This window comes from Pseudoliparis swirei, chromosome 4 (genome assembly GCF_029220125.1).
Source record: "Pseudoliparis swirei isolate HS2019 ecotype Mariana Trench chromosome 4, NWPU_hadal_v1, whole genome shotgun sequence".
Taxonomy (NCBI): Eukaryota; Metazoa; Chordata; class Actinopteri; order Perciformes; family Liparidae; genus Pseudoliparis; species Pseudoliparis swirei.
The window spans coordinates 5,248,915-5,268,718 of record NC_079391.1 but is presented as its reverse complement, the minus strand read 5'-3'; the positions used below and the strand labels follow the sequence as shown (position 1 = coordinate 5,268,718).

General features: G+C 39.7%; 2 protein-coding genes across 5 annotated transcripts in view; both read right to left on the bottom strand.

Moving 5' to 3' along the window:
- Positions 1-89: 89 nt before the first annotated feature.
- wdr76 (WD repeat domain 76) lies at positions 90-13,986 on the bottom strand. Of its 2 annotated transcripts, none has more exons than XM_056413548.1 (14): positions 13,927-13,986; positions 11,172-11,536; positions 5,068-5,160; positions 4,527-4,585; positions 4,092-4,209; positions 3,787-3,873; positions 3,558-3,598; positions 3,268-3,412; positions 2,431-2,589; positions 2,217-2,332; positions 2,015-2,113; positions 1,277-1,429; positions 1,129-1,182; positions 90-1,044 (listed from the first exon to the last, which is right to left on the bottom strand). In XM_056413548.1, exons 2-14 carry the CDS (start codon positions 11,220-11,222, stop codon positions 795-797), a joined length of 1,425 nt encoding a protein of 474 aa, XP_056269523.1. In that variant the 5' UTR covers positions 11,223-11,536; positions 13,927-13,986; the 3' UTR covers positions 90-794. The 2 variants fall into 2 exon arrangements, with proteins under 2 accessions (XP_056269523.1, XP_056269522.1); XM_056413547.1 differs by having other exon boundaries at positions 11,172-11,553; positions 13,927-13,980.
- A 181-nt stretch (positions 13,987-14,167) lies between these two features.
- Positions 14,168-19,804, bottom strand: part of LOC130192590 (ras-specific guanine nucleotide-releasing factor 1-like) — a 44,070-nt gene continuing 38,433 nt past the window's right edge. For all 3 annotated transcript variants that reach the window (XM_056412683.1, XM_056412682.1, XM_056412681.1), the window contains exons 20-27: positions 19,444-19,504; positions 19,231-19,337; positions 18,987-19,071; positions 18,132-18,329; positions 16,927-17,006; positions 16,728-16,845; positions 16,574-16,642; positions 14,168-16,317 (exon numbers count right to left, since the gene is read on the bottom strand). In XM_056412683.1, the coding sequence (XP_056268658.1) occupies positions 16,225-16,317; positions 16,574-16,642; positions 16,728-16,845; positions 16,927-17,006; positions 18,132-18,329; positions 18,987-19,071; positions 19,231-19,337; positions 19,444-19,504 (811 nt within the window). In that variant the 3' untranslated portion in view covers positions 14,168-16,224. The remainder of the gene's footprint in view (positions 16,318-16,573; positions 16,643-16,727; positions 16,846-16,926; positions 17,007-18,131; positions 18,330-18,986; positions 19,072-19,230; positions 19,338-19,443; positions 19,505-19,804) is intronic.

Sequence of the window (19,804 nt, the reverse complement as noted above, 5' to 3'; positions counted from 1 at the left end):
TCACAGAGAGAACAAACCCAAATTGAGGTTTAGTAAATGGCAAAAAATATTCTTTTGCACAACTAAATTATTAACCCTCAATCAAAATGTTTAGTGTAAATCAAATATTTTTATTCAGTCAACTAAAATTTACAAAATAAAATATGAAAAAAACAAGGATCAATCAATACACTTTTTTGAACATTTGGAGTAATAAACAGCAATAAGCAGATATGAGAACATAAAAAGTCAACACAGTCCTTCAGTCAATCAGTTATTCTTTGCAGCCTGCAGCTCGGCCACAGAGACACGAGACGGCTGCAGTGAAACGTTGATTTCTCGATTGCTGTCGGAATATATTGAGTTTCAACAAATTCAACAAAAAGATGAGCAAACGTAGCTTTGATGCAGAAAAGCACAAATAAATCTGAGAACTACGAACTTAAGATGAACTTTCCAGTGAGACAAAACCCCAAAACAGGAATCCAAATCTAGACGGAATTGGCTTCAAAAGTCCAGACCTCTAGTTATCCAGGCACCGCTGCTCAGTCACATGCTCCTTCCACACACGGCAGACTTGAGACTGAAAAAGGTGAATATTGTATAGTTTGTATTGTAACCATGACAACACTCTTAAAGCGATGTGGAGATCCAGAGCAAACAAATAAGAGACAATGGTAACGACCGATATCCATCTACACTGCGAACTTTGACTCGTGTAAAAAAAACAAATTAAAAAAAACATTTCCGACCTCGTTCTTCCATCCTTAACGAAGGCAAACTAAAACACGTCTCCGAACGATATTCCGTTCATCTCAGTCGGAGAAGACGTGCAGGCGCCCCGACGCAGCGCAGCCCAGGAAGGCGTTCCTGGTCGGGTGGATGGCGATGGCCGACAGCACCTCGTGGAGGTCCTCGCGGTCGATGAAGGAGTGCTGCAGCTCGCCGCTTTCGTGGAACGCCAGCGCCATGTGACTGTGAAACACGCCGCCCACCACGAAGCAGTCCTCCCGCTTGGGGTCCCACACGGCCGATGGCTTGGCCAGCAAAGTCTGCATGTTGTGTCTGGAAATGAAGATGGGTCATTTGAGACGCACAGAAATATAGAAGGGCAAGAGAGCCCAAGGTGAAATAAATCGGGCGATTTACCTGATGGATGTCACTAAGGGGGATGTTGTCGTCCTTGCAGCCGTGTCGTATATCCTGTCAAAGGAGTTCAGGATGCAATTTAGCTGGAATTGAAAAGTCAAGGACGACGAGTAACGCACAATTATTCAAAGTGCTGCGCCAGCTTCACCGTATGTGGTCATCCAGACAGGTGGTGAGAACTCGGTTGCCGGTGCAGGGGGAGAAATAAGCGCTCGTTATGCTTGAAGAGTGTCCGTGCAGCCGGGAGATGGCCCGGCAGCGAGTCTTTTTCAGATATCTGGAGTCGTAAATATTCACGACCCTGAAGACGAAATACAAATCGTTCCTTTTAGTTTGTAAAAAAACAACAAAAAGATATGGCTCAAAGTCTCTGAAAAAGTCCACTACCGGTCTAAAGTTTTAGAACATCTCAATTTCTCCAGTTTATATTGAAATGTACAATTTCCGTAATAAACAATGATAAAAATAAATAAATCATGGAATCATTTAGTTTAACAAAATGTAATCTACATCTGTGACTCATCAAAGTACATCCACCTTTTGCAGATGCATAACAGCCCAACACTCAAATGGCATTCTTTAGACAATGGAAAACAAATATTGTTCAGGAAGTTCTTCCCAACACTTGCAGAAGTTTCCACATTCGCTTTTACTTGTTCCCTGAAAAAAGCATTTTGTATAATTCTGAAATGTACATTATTTTTCAGTTTTTGGTAATTTAAACTTTTTTGTTCAACCTCTGGCAGTTTGCCGCTTATTGTTGTACCATTTCAGGTTATTCACTGGACTTGAACGGCTTACATTTAATTAAAAACTGGGAGAAATGGAGGAAGTGTTCTAAAACTTTTGACAGGAAGTGTATATTAAACCAATAAATCAGACATACTTGCTTCCTGCAACGGCAAAGTAGTGCTTCTGTGAAGGGTGGACACTAACACATCGCAGAGTCTTGGGGTCCAGTAAGTGGAGGGACTCGTGGGTGTTTCTGAGAGGAATAAAATCAGCATTAATTGACCAGAGTTCAAATAGTTTCACCCAGACTGTAATCCTTCAACAGTGGAGAGAGACTCAACACTCGTATTCATTACCCCGGGGTCCGTCGATCGACGATGGCGACATCTCCCAAACAGTTCCCAACGACGAGTGTGAAGCAGTCGTGGGACATGAAGTCAAATGTTCTCAGGCCAACGGTGGAGCCGTACACCTGGAACACATCCCTAGACGTTAGGCTCTTCAACGTTCGCATGTCGGCAGTTAAACTTAGAACTTTTAGTACATTTTGAGAAACAAAAGCCATCTCACGTCATGAAAAACGGCCTTCTCCACTTCCATGCAGCGTAGAGATCCGTCGTAGCTGAGGCTCAGCAGCTGGGTGGGCTGAGCCCTGGAGAACGCCATGCAGCTCACTGGACCGGTGTGGGGCTCGAAGAGCAGCGCGCCGCCGTCGCCCCAGTCACCACCCTGCAGGGAAAATACAAATGTTGTAGATTTCATATGAATGAGCTGTGGCATTTAAAAAGGAGGATTTAATGCTGCAACTTACTGATATTTTGCTTCCACAAATTCAGTTTTAAGAACACTTTCTGAATATTAGCCTCTCATTTACAGGTGAGAAACTCAAACTTTTTTCAGACTCAAGGTCCAGATAGTACAAAACATTTTTTTTTTTAAAGAATAAAATACATACAAAATCATAAGAAAATACATAGAACTACAAATGCTTTATAAATAGGCAGATGTACCAATGCTTCTACAGCTGGGATTGGTAGCATGTAGTACTAAACTTTGTTTGATAAAACCATGAGTTCATTTTCGTTGTCATCAACTCATCAGATAAATTTGTACATAAGATTTCTTAAAACAGCTTGTAAAGTATTGACTCCTGCAGCCATAAATATTTGACTGTCACTACTCCACCTCGGTCTCTTCAATAGTATCCAGTCTTTTCTTTTGAAAAATATGCAAATAAAACAAGAAAAAGCACATTTAAGCTACCTCTGCTGTTTACTAATGGAGTAACTAGGATTAGTACAGCCAATGTTGTTTTGAGCTAGTTTTGGAGCTCAGTGCCCTCCAGTGGACACATACCAATTTATAATATCATTAACATTAAGGAAAGGAGGAAGAAAAAAAACACACCAACTTCCAGAGTCCGACTTTCCCCAGTTTGTCTCCGGTGGCCATCAACAGGCTGCTGGCACAGGGGTGGAAGGCAGCGGAGAAGATGCGCTCCGTCTCCACTCGGCCCTCAGTGGCCCTCATGCTCTTCAGGGCCGAGCTGTACCTGCGTGAAAGATGTTACTTCCACCTGGAGAACATTTTCAACATGATTGCAATGGCCAAAGGGAGACTAATGCGCCCTGAGAGATGGAGAAGTCACCTCTTCAGAAGCTAAGTGATAGGCTGAAACCATTTGAAAAGAATCTTACTCGTTCAGATCAAGCCACGTTTTTCTTTCTTCTGTTGAACCCTATGAAAAAAAAAAGATATTTTTTAAATGTGTAGAAATTGATTCTGGAGCAGCGTGAACCAACACTAATTATCACCGCGCAAAGATGTAGGACAACATGTCAGACAGTAGACGTTGTTGATGTGTTCTCGGTGCACAACAGTCAACATTTATAAAATAAATACAAAGTAATGCCAAGAGAGTCGTACCTCAGACCAGAGCTCCAGAAGTTGTGACGGCAGCTTGCTTCCCTCTTCCATGTTGACTGGCTCCAGGGGCAGAGGACCAGGAGGTTTCTTGAGTTTTATCAAAGTAAAATAACTCAAGTGAGTTAAAAAAAAAACAAATCACACTGCCGATATACATTAGATATTTTTTATATATATATACATGAACACAAATAAAAAAAAATATATATATATATACACACAAACAGTAAAATATATTATATATAAATATAAAAATATATATTTAAAAAAAATATATATATATTTTACTATTCATCTGTAGCTACCCTTGGCGTGACCAGCAGCGCCCCGAGTTCAGAAGGAAGCGTCAGCGTCTCTGGCTCTTTATGTTGGAGACGAAGGGATTTGCGAGGCAGCAGCGTTTCTTTTACAGCAGACTTCGTCCTGCCAGAGCGGAAAAGAGCATTGAAGTTACATGAAGAAAGTTTATACTAATTAAAAAAACAGACAGTCTAAAAGTGAAGTCGAACTACTTCTATACAAAAAAAATAAACCCGTTATAAATTGTCCGTGGTATGAAATGGGAGAAAAAAAAGATGTCTGCAACAGGATATTATATACATGTTTAACCAATTAACTAAAAAGGCATCACTTACACTTGATATACTTGTTTAGACCAAACCTTAAAACGGTTTACGTCACACATTTTAAATAATTACCAGAAAAAGTTGAATTAAGAGCTCAGCATTCCCCGACCGTACCTCACGAGACGCCTCTGTGATGGCTTTGGCCGGTTCAACTGCCTCAACTCCTCAGTTGCCTTTTGAAAAGAAAGAAATATTAAATACTCATCCGACCTGTTCAAAGAAAGTACGACGAATCAAGAATGAGATTTGAGACTAGTGTAGATACTCTATTTTAGATGTTACTGCTAAGTATTAGCTATTCTTTAGTTTATTTCAATGGAATTTAGACTATATATTTATTGTAGAGTTGGAAGAGAAGGTCGTGAGAGATTTGCAATTTCAGTAAATATCATCCAGCCCTAAAGATTATTGTCCCTAAAATTAATCAGGATAGAAAGCATTCCAGTACAGATGGGTGATTGAAACTGCCCATCATTGGTACCCATCTAACGAGCACCAGATACGGGTGAGAAGACGTCTGCAGACACAGCCTCTTCTCTCTGCTGCTGTACTGACATAAATATATATATTTTATTTTCTTATTTAGCTTAATGGGACTTAAGTCAGTCTGTCAAATGACAATAAATGAACACTTGTAACTCCGCCCCCCATTTACCTCGAACAATTTGATAGATGACAGAAAAACTTGATTCTGTCTGATGTTTTCCAGACGCTCCAGTTCATAAGACGACAATCCTCCGCTTGCAACCTGCGTTAAACAAAAAGACACAGGTTGAACATTCTGGGCACACACACACAGCTGTGCAGAGCTTTTCATACTTACAGATGAAGCCTCCTCATCACTATTTCCAACATCCTTTTTGTTTTGGTTAAAGTGTATTGTTGTTCTTCTCTTTCAACAAAAATAATGACAGGCTCGTTAGAAAGAGAACAAAAAACACAAATTGAATATAAATATATTTGGTTTGATGCATTTCCATCTCCTACCCTTTTCTGATTGGGTCTTTGAACGCCAGCTGTTTCCGGTGAGTACTGGAAGCGTTTGGGCACCGTAGCGTTGCACGAAGACCGTCGGACCAGTGTGCGAGATTAAATGGTTTTTGAATAAACTGGTTTTGGTTTGCGTGCGTGAAGCAGGTGTGTTGTAGGAGTGGCCTCTCAGGACCCATGTCGACTAACTAGGAAATACACATTTCTATCGCTTAGCCTCTCTTTCACGTTCTTTTTATGGTTTGTTTTAAAGAATAAACACAGATGACTTTGCAGTAAATGCCAAACCTGTTCGGGAGGCTGTAGTTGGCCGATACGCCGAGGACAAGAGTGAATGACAAAGTAGGTGACTGTTGATGCCTGTTCAATATATTACTAACTTCAATAAATACTTCACAAACCACAGAGGTAGCGAGACAGTGTAGTTGTAGAATGGATCTTACTGTTATACAACAAGTTATGGATTTCAAGGTCCACAACAAATATCCTGAGGGCTCAATCAGCCAGGACAAGTACGTCATGAAGCGGAGAGCAGACACCTTCAGGATAAAGGGTAAGGATGCATGCCGCATGGACTTTAGAACACAATTATCATCTGATATGGTAGAACTAAAAAATACTCAAATACTATGACATTCAAACACCAGATGGAGATCTGTACTATATCTGCAGGTGCAAAAAAAAACTAAACAGAACCCCTTGCTAAGGTCGTTTCTACTGCAGAGGAAGCCAACGAGCTCTTTGAGAAGTTTCATAGTAGCACTATAGATGAAAGAAAAAAAGAAAAAAACAGTGCCATAATAGCTAGTTACTTTTGGCCTGGCAAACGTAGAGCACAGAGAAGTGTCATGCGTGTAATTGAAATATTGCTGATTCTGTATGCATTCAATTGTACTCTTAACATTCATTATAACGCATTGACAATAAGTTTGAAAAGCCGTTGGTCTGTTTAGAATACTCAGTGTCCACAGTGCCAATGCAAGAGGGTCAACCTCAAAGAGAAGAAAGAATACCATCCGATAGAGGTAAAGGAAATGCATATCGTCAACTTTCAAACAACTGAAGGATTTTTCTTTCTTCCAGGTAACAGAACCGTTTGAATTGGTTGGCATGGACCTAGTGGGAAAACTCAAACAGATGGTGGCAACCAGTACATACGTGTCATGGTTGATTATTTCACCAAATGGTCCGAGGCATATGCACTTAAGAGAAAAACAGCAGATGAGGTGACTAGTTGTATTCTTGATTTCTTTTACAAATTTGGTGCAACCAAAAGACTGCCAACAGACCAGGGCACCGAGGTCCTCAACAAGGTAAAATGATGCATTATGAATCCCCAATATGTCGGCTGCACTGCTGTGCATGACAATTTCATGTTTAACCAAATAAGAATTTCCAGGTCAACTGTAGAGAAGCCTGTGCGCCCCTCATCACCCACAGACCAACGGCCTCGTGGAGAAACTAACTGGCACAATACAGAGGTATGTACAGGTACACGAATGTAAGCTCTTCATAGAATAACACAGATTTTCTGATTCCTTTCTCAACAGGTAGTTAGTAATGATATACTTTGTGAAAAAAGGTTATTTTATCATACCAAATTGCTTTCTATGATGTTTCTGTGATGAGCCTTTTCTCCCTTAGTGATGGCTTGTACTATCTGGCCACAGAGACTAAAGTTGAAATGTAGCCTCAGCTAAGCCCGACACATTTACCCCGTGGTTCGGTCCCTGTTCAAATATATGAAATACATGCATTTGTTTATTGAATTTTTAGGTCCCTGAACAAACCCGTGTCAGAGAACCCTTTGGGACAAAGTCCTGCCAGCAACAATATTTGCTCTTCGGACGATGAAAAAGCGCACAACAAAATACACTCCGTATTATTTGATGTTTGAGAGGGAGGCGCGGTATCCGTCGGCGGTACCAAAAGAGTATGATGCAAGTTTCTGTAACGTTCTCATCCTTTTTTTAAAGCTTGAATTTGGATCATCGATTTGCACGACATTAAAAATGTGGTTTGTGGCAGGTCACGGTAGATAAAGTCTGCGGCCTGGTGCAGAGTGAGGCACTGGCGGAGGACTAAGAAACCAAAAGGCTGTTTTTCAACTAGTTTAAAAAACATAAGAATAAGCCAGGATAAAGTCCGAAAAAGAGAACCAGAAAGCGGCCAGGAGGAGCATTTTAAAGGTGGGGATCGGGTGCTTCAAGAAAATATTAGACAGGAGCAGAGGAAAGGGCCAGCATCATAGATACTTATGCAATGACGGCCCTCTGGGGGGGGGGGGAATCGATCGAAAACATCACTTTTACGAAGGGCGAGTGTTTTGCTCTTATAAGCATTTGCATTTCTATAGATCATATATCTTAAAGACAAGATGGCCCTGTATTTGGACCCATTTGGCAACACACAGGACCAAGTAAATAAATGTTGGGATATAACAATGCGAGTGAGATATCGGCTTTAATGTGTGGGGAAATAAAGACATCAGACATTTAGGATCATATTTAAGGAGGAAGACGAAGTTCATACAATAATTGCCTTTGTGACCGCAACTCAAGTGTCCTTGTTTATTTTAAACATGATCCTAAACGTAAATGTGTTTTACATTTATAAAAATGGTGAACTGTAAGCAATCTGTGATATCACTAGAGCACTGGTCAGAAGAAAATGTCCTGCGATTGGCAGATTGACATGTTGAGCAATTGGCCATCCCAAACAGCAGGCCAGCATCTCGTGCACATTATTGGAGAGAGGGCGAGTGCAATCACTGGCACCGACCACTCAGCAGCAACTAAGCGGCAAGTGCCGCTAGGTGCCAGTTAAAAACGAAATGTAAATTGAGCATGCTCTGTTGGCAGCAAAGTGGTGCCAGACCTGGTCTTTAAAGGGGAAAGTGACATTGCCCGAGGTGACGCTAATGGACCGAGCAGAACAGCTGGCCATAGGAAAAAAACATGCAGGAGGGGAAGAAGCAGCTGAAAGACCATTTGATTTCAACTTTGAATAGCAAAGTGATTACAACATGTTTTCTGAAGAATTCATGAAGAAGGGCTGCAAGGTGGATGGTTCATTCAAGCTCTCTGATTAGATGCTTAATGAGTTTCTCCTATTGTTTTACCTGTCGAGTTTTGTTTTATTAAATGTATTTCATATTTACAAATATGTTCCGTGAATACCGTTTCCTGACTTTCTCTGCGTCTCGTTCTTTTCATATTCTGTTCACACCCATGACAACTGCAGCTTTATTGATTCAGCAAATATATGTGCTTTGATGTGTAATTTAATGTTGGCCTAGTATTGAATTAATAACCATCACATTAATTGCATTTATGAACCTATCTCAAGCATCACAGCACCTTACAAAAAAATGTTTTCCAAATAAACTGACATTAAAAAAGGCAGTTACATTATACATATGGTATACCAGTGTAATATATAGAAGCAAAACAATATTAAATATAGTATAGCAGTACTGTACAGCTCTATCTTATTGCATATTGTAAGTAAGTCTACAAAAAGACACTAATTATCTATCTATCCATCCATCTGTGGATCTATCTAGCTAAACAGCAGCTCCTCCATTCTATGATCATGAAAGTGATTTCTTCCGCTGTCCGGGCACTTTAATGGAGCTTGCCACCGAGTCGTCGCAGACTCGTCACTGTGCATACATGCCGCAGACGCGCCTGGCCGACCCTCCGTCTGCTGGCACTTTTTGACTAGTTGTGGCACCTGCTGGCAAGTGCCACTGAGTGCCAGTGTCGCTAGGGGGATCTCACCCCTTCTGGATTATTGTTAGCACGGTAATAGAATGAATCAGACTTCAACTAATCAGGAATTGTTAAACTTGCAGAGCAGATATTTAAAAAAATAGATGTCCTGTTCCCTGTGGCCCATGAGGGCGGGGGCAAGATGAGGCTGGACATCGCCACGCAGCTCATACAGAATTCAGAGACACGGGAGTGTAACAGGATTACTTGAATGTTGCGTCGTCAGTAACACAACGTTAATGGCTGTATTATTTTCACAGATGACCTATCTGAAGTGTGTCGGGCTTGCGGGGAGGGCTGAGGTTGACGAGTGGGTGAGAATAAATATTTATATTCTGAGGAACAACGTTTGGCTTGAAGACTGCAACCTCTACACCACCGGGGGAACACTCGCAATCTCACAGCTACTGAAAATGTATGTCACGTCTCCTAACTTGTCTTTGCACTTTCAGAGGACACTGGAGCAGCTGAAGTAACAAACACCAGAGACAGTGAGAGAGGTTGAGAGACAGTGTCGTTGTAGAATGGATCCGACTGTTATCCAACAAGTTATGGATTTCAAGGTCCACAACAAATATCCTGAGGGCTCAACAAGCCAGGACAAGGACGTCATGAAGCGGAGAGCAGACACCTTCAGGGTAAAGGGTAAGGATGCATGCCGCATGGACTTTAGAACGCAATGATCATCTGATATGGTCAAACTAAAAATTACTCTTCTTTTGTTGAATTCTGATTGTTGTATATTTTGCTGATCGAAATAAACTCAAACTATGACATTCAAACACCAGATGGAGATCTGTACTATATCTGCAGGCGCAAAACAGAACCCCATGCGAAGGTTGTTTCTACTGCAGAGGAAGCCAACACACTCTTTGAAGAGTTTCATTGTAGCACTATTGTTGTTCACTGTGGGGAGAAAAAGAAAAAAAACACAGTGCCATCATAGCTGTTCCTATTGGCCTGGCACGATTTACACCCAGCGTCAAAGATGCATTCAGTTATAATGAAGGACTGCCTTCACATCCTAATCTGGAAAAGTTACTTGAACCAGACCAAATGTAAGAACATAGTTAAAAGGTAATTTTGTCCACTTCAGATTGAGTGCACAACATGCCAACTGTGGTTCTCCATGGATTGTGTGGGACTATCACTGTACCTCAGGTGAGAACCGAGGGAAAATGGGTTTCAGGAAGTTGTCATCATCCCACTCTGACCCACGTGGCATCATTGGAAAGCCCATCATTTAATTAATTTATATATAACATAGCTACGATGATAGAGATGTTGAGCCGTAGTCTTAAATATAAAACACAAGAGATGCAAGACAGCTCCGAGTATCACAAGTTAGTAGTATATTGCACAGGCATCAACAGAATCACCTACTTTGTCCTTCACTCTCGTCCTCGCTCCGTATCGACCAACTACAGCCTCCCGAACAGGTTTGGCCATTTTACAGCAAAGTCACCCGTGTTTAATCTTTAAAAAAACCTACCATAAAAAGAACATGAAAGAGAGGCTAAGAGATAGACATGTGTGTTTCCTAATTAGCCGACATGGGTCCTGAGAGGCCACTCCTACGACACACCTGCCTCACGCACGTGCACCAAAACCAATTAATTTAAAAAACAGTTAATCCCACACGTGTCTCGAGCCCCCCAGGTGTAATTTCCTACAAGGTGTGAATTATAAAGTAATGAAGAGTTTCATAAGCAAAACTAAAACACAACATTTATTCTGTTTATATATATTCTTACTTTCAAACGTGACATTTGCGCTCAAACCATTTTTTAGGGGGTTTGCGTAAAAAAGACACATCTAAGCTAGCTTCATAGAAGAAGCATGATTCAACTTTTCAACACGTGTTCACGAAACTAAAAACACACTTTTAAAAAACACGCGTAAAGCAGCGAAATGACATTAATCGTATTGTATCATTAAATTCGTTAAAAGTACCCAAAAAAACCTAAAACAAAAAGGTAATTTGGCGTTCACTCACATGTGACTGCACCTCCACCTCATCGTCGTGTGTTATTCGTCTCTCCTCCATGTTAGTGCACTGATATAAGTGCGTTTTAAACTTTTTTTTCAAGAGAACTGGAAGAAGGTGAACAATGCAACACTTGAAAGGTCGGCACCTGATATTTGTAACAAGCCTCGCGCCGCAGCTGGAAACTTTGTGGAGCTGGCCCCCCCCCCCCCTCGGGGTTTATGAACCTGAATGTCACAGCTCATTGGTCTTCTTCACATGTCATCAGAATAAAGGGGCGGTTCTTATTCGACCAACAGCCAATGAACGGCCTTACATTTTGATTGACATCTCTTCTCTTGGCTTCAGGCTTCAACTGAGATAAATGGCGCCACCTGTTGGTAGAAGCAGACTGGAACATCACAACTATTTTTTTTAATGCATGAAAGCAGCCCTTAAAGTAAAGTTTAAACATTTAACAATTCACTGACTCACATTGCACACACATACTTTATAAATACTTACTTTATACATTTTAATAACGGCAATAATATAATGGAAGACCCATAAGCATAAGGGGGAGATTTCTTTATTAACAAAACATGGAGAAATTGAAACATCTGAGCCGACTCCTCAATGTACCCTTTGTGCATGGCCATCTCTAAAGTGTGTGAATCAGGTCGGAGAAGATAGAGAACTGTGGAGGAGGCAGCTGGTCCTCGTCTTTCAAGACTTTCAGAGTTTTACAAACACATGATTTTGTCTTTCCGGAGACATGAACCAGCCTTTTGCTAAAAAATTAAGTAAATGTCCCATGGAAGATTTTTCATAACATATCTTTGATCTACCGAGATGTCTGTTGCTCAGCGTAACACCATGTCAACATTACTTTATATTAAATGTTGGTAAAGTGGCTACTTCTACTGATATTTTTCCCAATGCTGATACTTAATAAAAAAGTAATGCATGGTAGCGACAGCACAGGAACAATTTATACGATTAAATACATTTTCTTTCATTAAAGACACATTAGGAATCCCGAGGAGCGAAGATAATAGATGAAAACTTCCAACCTTAAAACAAGGAGAAGCAAACGCACCACACAGGCAAGTTGACAGTGTGACACAAATGTTTCTAAATGTTTTTAAAATGCGATTTAAAATGTGATTTAAAATGTTTTGATGTACATAATGTTGGGGAATCAAACCACGTCTGATGTTAACCCTTCAAACTAAAGACAGAGGGTAGGACGTGCATGCAGCCAGGCCGCACATGTTGTTTCCTCGCTAGATCAAAAAATATCTGTCGGAATAAAAAAAGAAAGGTGCCTGTGATCACTGGAAGCTTTCTTAGTAATTGGAATAAGCCAAAATGAACCAATGAATATAAGAAATTTCCATGACTTTTCCAAATCACCTAGATTTTGACCTTTTCATGACCTTGACCTTGACCTTTGACCCGATTGATCCCAAAATCGAATCAAATGGTCCCCGGATAATAACCAAGCATCCCACCAAATTTCATGCGATTCGGTTTAATATTTTTTGTGTTATGCGAGTAACACGCAGACAAATAAATAAATAAATAAATACACAGCGATCAAAACATAACCTTCCGCATTTTCAATGCGAAGGTAATAAGACAAAATATAAAAACACATTGTACATAAGGTGGTAGAATATACAGTATTAGGTTCAGTTTTTAAAAAACAGGTTATCAACATAAAAAAGCAGATGGCAGAGGTTAATAAATACATCGGCTAGTGCTAAGTGCTGTTCCTGTTCCTCTTAAGGAGGAATTTGTAGCTTTCACTTTCCTGCATTTATCTGGCAACTTCAGTTATTAAACAGATTAAGAATTGACGGGTTGATATAATATAATGCACAGCACAAACAGTAGGCTCTATCAAATAGTTCATATTAGCTTCACATATAAAAGTGAAATAATACTTGCAATGGATCAAGAGCTTGATAATAATCTAATAATACACTATATGTATGTAAGTGACATTTCTTAAAAGTTTAAGGACGTTTACTTGTAGCTTAACGGGACGTTTTTTATGTCGCAGAATTGAATCAGAATAAGATTTATTTGCAAAGTCTGTGTGGCCACACAAGGAATTTGACAACATATATAGTATGTACATATTAATATATATATACATACTATATATGTAAATATTCATATATATCTATATTTACATATCATATCTTTATATATATACTATGTAATTAATATATACATATAAATATTGACATACAATATATTATATATTACTATTTATAAATCCATAATATATTACACATATATATTATATACATGTATATATATATAAATATTTACATATATCGAATATATATTATATATTTAAAGTATGTAGTTATATATACAAATATATGTAAATATCAATATATATGCATAGTACGTCAATATATATATATTTACATAATATATATATTACATATATATTAATACTTACATACATATAGAATAAAGTCAAGTGTTATTTAAGGGTCATTATGTCTAAAGGAGCTGCTTAATACGTATTCCACCATAGTTCATGACAGAAGAACTATATATTTTGGTAGCATAAACATTCATATTATGTCTGTTCACACTTATTTTATTAATTATCTGCCATCAAATTAGTTTCAACAAGATATTAGTTCACCGTAAGCGACGCGGACTTTGTAACCGAAAATAAAGTCAACAAACGACAAACAACCGCTAAACAACCGTTAAAAAAACGTTAAACAACCGTTACACTGCACGAGTTCTGACTCACCTTCGGGTAAAACGGTGTTAAATGAACTAAACTAAAAACGGTGGAGAAGAACCACAAAACACCGACGAGCGCCATACTTTCGTCCCCGGACTGTCGACTCCAACAAGCGGTGAGAGCGTCACGCGAGTCGGCTGCTTTTTAAGGTAACACCCCCCTTTCCCTTGGTCCCCCTCTCTATATCGTCCCCTGGTAAAGTGTCGTCATGCAGCGTGAACAAACAAAACAGCCCCGAAGACACGTCTCCCCCTGAGAAAGAAATAGATTTATTGACAAGAGGTAATCAGGAAAAGAATACACTTTCATACAAAACTGGAAATACTACTCAAGCTGTTGAAATAGACCGAAAGATAGTTCTCATACCACGGGGTATTGCTCACTGCAAACACCGGAAGTGCCTGTTTAGAGGGTTAAAGATGCATGTGCAAGGGTGGGGGGGGGGGTGGGGGGGGTAAATACAGTACACATACTGTTCTAGATATAGATTTCGATTTGAACACGAAGTGGTACATGCCTGCCACTTAAGCTATAGGTGTTTTATTTTACTTTTTTATACAAAGCCTGTAAAAAATACCTATAAATATTCCAAGAATAAGCACAATTATTACTACTGTATAGTTCCCGCTAACACATTTGGAATAGACAGGACACGGATTGTGTTACACTTACAAGTTGTTTTCAACATTTGCTTTTTATCGTACATGGGAAAAAGTTATCATATCACAGAGTTGGAACGATCATGAGGATAACACATTTCGAGGGATATGTTTGTTTTTTAAACTCATTGCAACGTTAGGAAATGCATCAGACTGCCTGTACACAATGTTGTACACAGCAAATATTTCTGCTTCATTGGCAAATTTGTAAAATAGTTTAGATACTTTTGTATATAATCTATTTTCATGATTAAGGCAAAACCATAATACACTGGCCAAAGAGGATTAACCATTAAAAACTATGCTCTTGCTGTCTCGATATTTAACTTCCTGAAGTGGCTCAATATTGGTTACGTCTGCTACATACACTGCCCGGTGCTTACGCTGTATATACATCATGTTGCCCACCAGGGGAATAAGGTAATAATAAGCAAAGCATTAAAAACCCATATCTCTAAACAGAAAACCAGCTCAAGCAGAAATCAGCAGGTATTCTTGTTTCAGTTCGTCTCCCACCACAGCACTCCCACTTTTCACTCCCTTTATTTCTCTGGGTAGAAACGTTTTTTTAATAAAAGTGTCATAAAAGTCAAACCCTCAACATTTTTTGCCATTCTCGCTCTTTATGCAAATCCACCAGGACTGACGTCCGAAGGACTACACGACTTTGATTAACGGATTAACGGATATTTGTATTCATTTTAAATTTAAGATCTTACACTTGAGGACCAATAGGCCGAAGAAATAGCTGTTGTAACCAGGCAGAATGTGTGAGTGGGGACATGTTTAGAGACAGTTTTTTCATCATGTGACTACCATGGATGGGGCCAGTTGATCATCACGTGACCACCGCCTTTTTTTTCCAGACTGCACATTCCCATTAGGATCTGACTAAATAGCTTCTCTATATACTCTCTCATCTGTTTGCTCATGTGGTTGAAAATAAATGTATCATAAGACGAGAAATAACATATAAATACTCTGTAACTATATAAATAAAACCTCTCTGGGCTTCTACTCAGTCTCTAATAACGATTATACACTAACGAGTCCATTGGGGAGCACATACTAAGAGGGCACGGCCTACTGTGTCTAATACAAATAATAGTTTATGTACATTATGATATATTGTTCTTGTACACTCCTCGACACTGGCTGACCGGCTGCATCGCCCGCCTGGTACGCCGGTTGCACCGCCCTCTCCATCGAAAGCATTGCAGAGGGAGGTGAACAACTACGCATCACCAGGACGGAGCTGCCTTCCCTCAACCTCTGCACCCAAAGGTGCAGGTAGAAGGCCAACGGGGTTATCAGGGACCACTTTCCCTCTATAGACCTTAACTCACTGTTTTTTAAACCTGTTAATTTCATTTAGCAATTAATGTTTACCACAATTACATATTATTTAATTTGAGATTTTTTATAGGTTCATTTTTATCCTTATATTTTCAACTTTCATGTTGTAGATTTACATTTTTATTTGAGTAATCACTGTTGGAGTGAACCTGAGATCTAAGAGTTTCATTGCCAATGACCGCTTCTCTGTAATTGTTGTGCACATGATAATAAATAACTTGTAAGTTGATCCATATAAGGGTTGAGAGAGAGAGAGAGAGAGAGAGAGAGAGAGAGAGAGACATCATCTTCATGATAAAGTTTTGGGCTCGATCCTCAGAGACGCGTCGTACATGCTCTCCTCATCCAGCGTTGTACTGCTGTCCAGCAAGTACTTAGCGACCTAAAGTGATAATAAACACACACAAATTTTAAAACAAATATCTACAAAATATATCTAAAAAATATTAAAATGCATATCTGGAATAAACAGACATATAAAATATATGAATAAGGAATGTGAGGCAAATATATACTTAAACTGAACAATACAGACGATAAACTAAAATAACATTGCATATACTAGTCAAGTAATACCACAAAAAAAGACATGAAAAAGTAAAAAATACAGAATAAAACATTACATAAGAAAAGCTTACCTTTGGTTGATAATCAATCTTGTAAGCCGTTTGCTGAAATTGACGTATTTCTCTGATAATGTGAGATATCTGGAGACAAATTAAATACAAAAGACATCTTAAAGACAGGAACAACATGATGTGTGTATTTCAGCCGGCTGGGGGTGTTCTTCACCATTCTCATCTTGGAGAAGTTAACCAGGCTGTCCTCGGTGTAGTTGGGCGTTCCCTCCTCGATGAAGGCCAGGTCAGTCAGGTACATTCCCAGGTAGGGAACACAGGGCGGGTCACAGCTTGAGGACAAGAGGAGGAGGGGTCAGGTGATGAAGAGGGACCCAACCACAACGTGTGAGAGAAGAGCTAGAGATACGTACTTCTTCAGAGCTTCTCTCAGGTTCTTGAATCGCCCTTCCGATGACACCAGCTTCTGTAACTTGTCGATCACGGTCTTTGTCTAGAAGATGGATCGAAGCAAAACTTTTATTACCAGCAGCTCAAAACAGGTCATTCAAATCTTCATCAGAGTTTTATGAATTGAGGGCAACGCTCAATACCATTATCAGCGTCACTAAAAACACGCGAGGCTTCGTTTCATTGTTTATAGGCCTACACATTATTGAAACAAAATTTCACCCTCCTGTTACCTTCAAATTGACTAACATATTTTACCCTTGAGGTCAATTTAATCCCAGCAGTTACAACCTCCAGAAAAGTATGAGAATTAATATTTTTTCCCAAGTTTAAGTGTCACTTTATGTTTGTTTGTTGACTACCTAAATAGCCCTTTCAATAAATTAAAAAGTTGATATTTCTTATATGTTTTACACAGTGAAAAACAACCTGGGGTCAAATTGTACAGGACAGTGAAAACATATCGTCATGTGAATTTTAGGTTTTTCCAGTTGTCCCCAATAAATTAGGAAAAGTCATAAAATATGAAGCAAAAAAAATGATGGCAATAATTTTTTTAAGAGACGTTAAACATTGAATGGGGTCAAATTGACCCCAAAGGTAACAGGAGGGTTAATGAAGCTTGAAATGCTCACTTCAGTATGACTGAACCAAAACAAGCTTGTAAAAAAAATCCCAAGAGTTTGATTAGAAGTTTGATACCACTTTCATATGTGAACTTTTATTAGAAAGCTAGAGTCAGGAGGTCATTAGCTTAGCGTAGTTTAGCATAACGACTGGAAACAAGGAGAATCAACTAGCCTGCTCCTGTCCAAAGGAAACAAAACACTTCTCCTCTAAAGCTAAATCATCAACAAGTTACACAATGCTTTGTGAAACGTGTACAAAAAGTGAAAAGATGTTCTTCTTGGCCAGGACCAGTGACTTCTTGGTGTCTTCGATGGTTGCTTCACAACCTGAATTCACCGCCCCCCAGAAAGCCTTATATGTCGGGTTCAGACATGCGAGAGCTATTGATCTTCTCATATAACGCTTGGCAAGAGAAAGTATGCGTATTTCCCAAACAATGGTAAAACTATTCCTTTAGGGCCGTGCTAAACTTTATTACTAATTACTTTCACTAACTCCTGAAAACTTGCACCCAGTTGGGAAGCAACGTCAGCGATACCTGCTTGGAGACTTTGAGCCAGGTCTTCTTGAGGCGGAAGACGGAGCTGCGGTTGAGAGAGGACGTGATCTCCAGCATGGCGTTGTAGTTGTGGAGGCAGCGGCAGATGTCGGCCACCGCCACCCATTTCTCAATCACCGCCACTCGGAGGTTGACGTCGTCCCACTGCAGGATCTCCGTGGCGATCTTGTTGCTGATCTGACAAAAAGAGAGAAAAATGCATAGTGATAATAATGACTGTCAATCAATCAATCTACTGTATCTCTATCTATCTATCTATCCATCTATCTATCTATCCATCTATCTTTCCATATATCCATCCTTCCATCTATCTCTATCTATCATCTATCTATCCATCTATCCATCATCTATCTATCCATCTATATATCTAACTATCTATCTATCCATCCATCTATCCATCCATCTATCTATCGATCTATCTATCTATTTATATATTTGTCAGTCTGTCTATCCATCTAACTGTCTTTCTATCTATCTATCCATCTATCTATCTATCTATTTATCTATTTATCCATCTACCTATCCATTGATTTATCTATCCATCTGTCGATCTATCTATCTATTTATCTATTTATCCATCTACCTATCCATTGATTTATCTATCCATCTATCTATCTATTTATCTATATATCCATCTATCTACAGTATCTATCCATCTATCTATCCATCTATCTATCTATTTATCTATATATCCATCTATCTACAGTATCTATCCATCTATCCATCCATCTATCTATCTATCATCTATCCATCCATCGATTCATCCATCTATCCATCCATCTATCTATAATACACATGTTCATTGTTGGTCACAATACCAGAGTGCACACGTACATCGTTGAAATGTTTGGTCGTCTTCATAATATCAGGAGTTCTCTCGTTCTTGTCGTTCTTCATCCAGCCCTGACCGAAGAACTCCCTGCAGAGGAACATGTGGTTTCAAATAATCAACAATGAGAAAAAAACCACACCAACACGTACTTTGCCGTAACTCCCCCACTCGGCCTTTATCATGTTGTATCGTGCCCGTGTTTGTGCGTTTGTGTTGCGTGTTGCGTGTGCGCGCCTGTGTGCTCACTCATAGGGGATGACCTTGAAGACCAGGTGGTCCAGCAGCGTGAGTTGCTCAGCGATATCCAGGGCGGAGTGGCTCTCAAACGGCTCGGTCTTACAGTCTTCAGTGGCCTGACACACACACACACACACACACACACAGGGAAAACTCATTTCCACAATGAATACACAAACACAGGGGTTATTTTATACTGAAAGGGCTGTTTACTTCACTCACCATCTGTCTGATCTCTTCCAGTGTCACCTGGTTGTCTCCAGGGTCCTCTTGAGTGAGAGTCCTACATGCAAAACACACACAAGTGTCATTATTTGACAGTTTTGTCCACAATTGGCATGACCCAAGTGGACATGAATGGACCTAAACTGTCTAAAAGTGCTCAACTTGACTGGGTCGTCATTTCAGATTTTTTGCGTTAGAGGTACTTTTGGTTCCAGCTCCTCGGGTTGATAATGTGTAGGAGCAGGGGTGTGTTATCTCACACACCAAACTGGGGGGTGCACTCCAGTTTTACAATATGAAACTTCTGCTCGGAGGAAAAGAAGAAGTTTCTATTTGATGCAGCTTCACTGTCAGTGTT

Coding starts and splice junctions, on each gene's coding strand:
- wdr76 (XM_056413548.1), bottom strand. CDS start 11,222: ATGGAGGAGAGACGAATAACACACGACGATGAGGTGGAGGTGCAGTCA. Junction 3,413..3,557: donor ACGTGGCTTGATCTGAACGA/GTAAGATTCTTT, acceptor TCTTTCACGCAG/GTACAGCTCGGCCCTGAAGA. Junction 2,333..2,430: donor AGAAGGCCGTTTTTCATGAC/GTGAGATGGCTT, acceptor GATGTGTTCCAG/GTGTACGGCTCCACCGTTGG.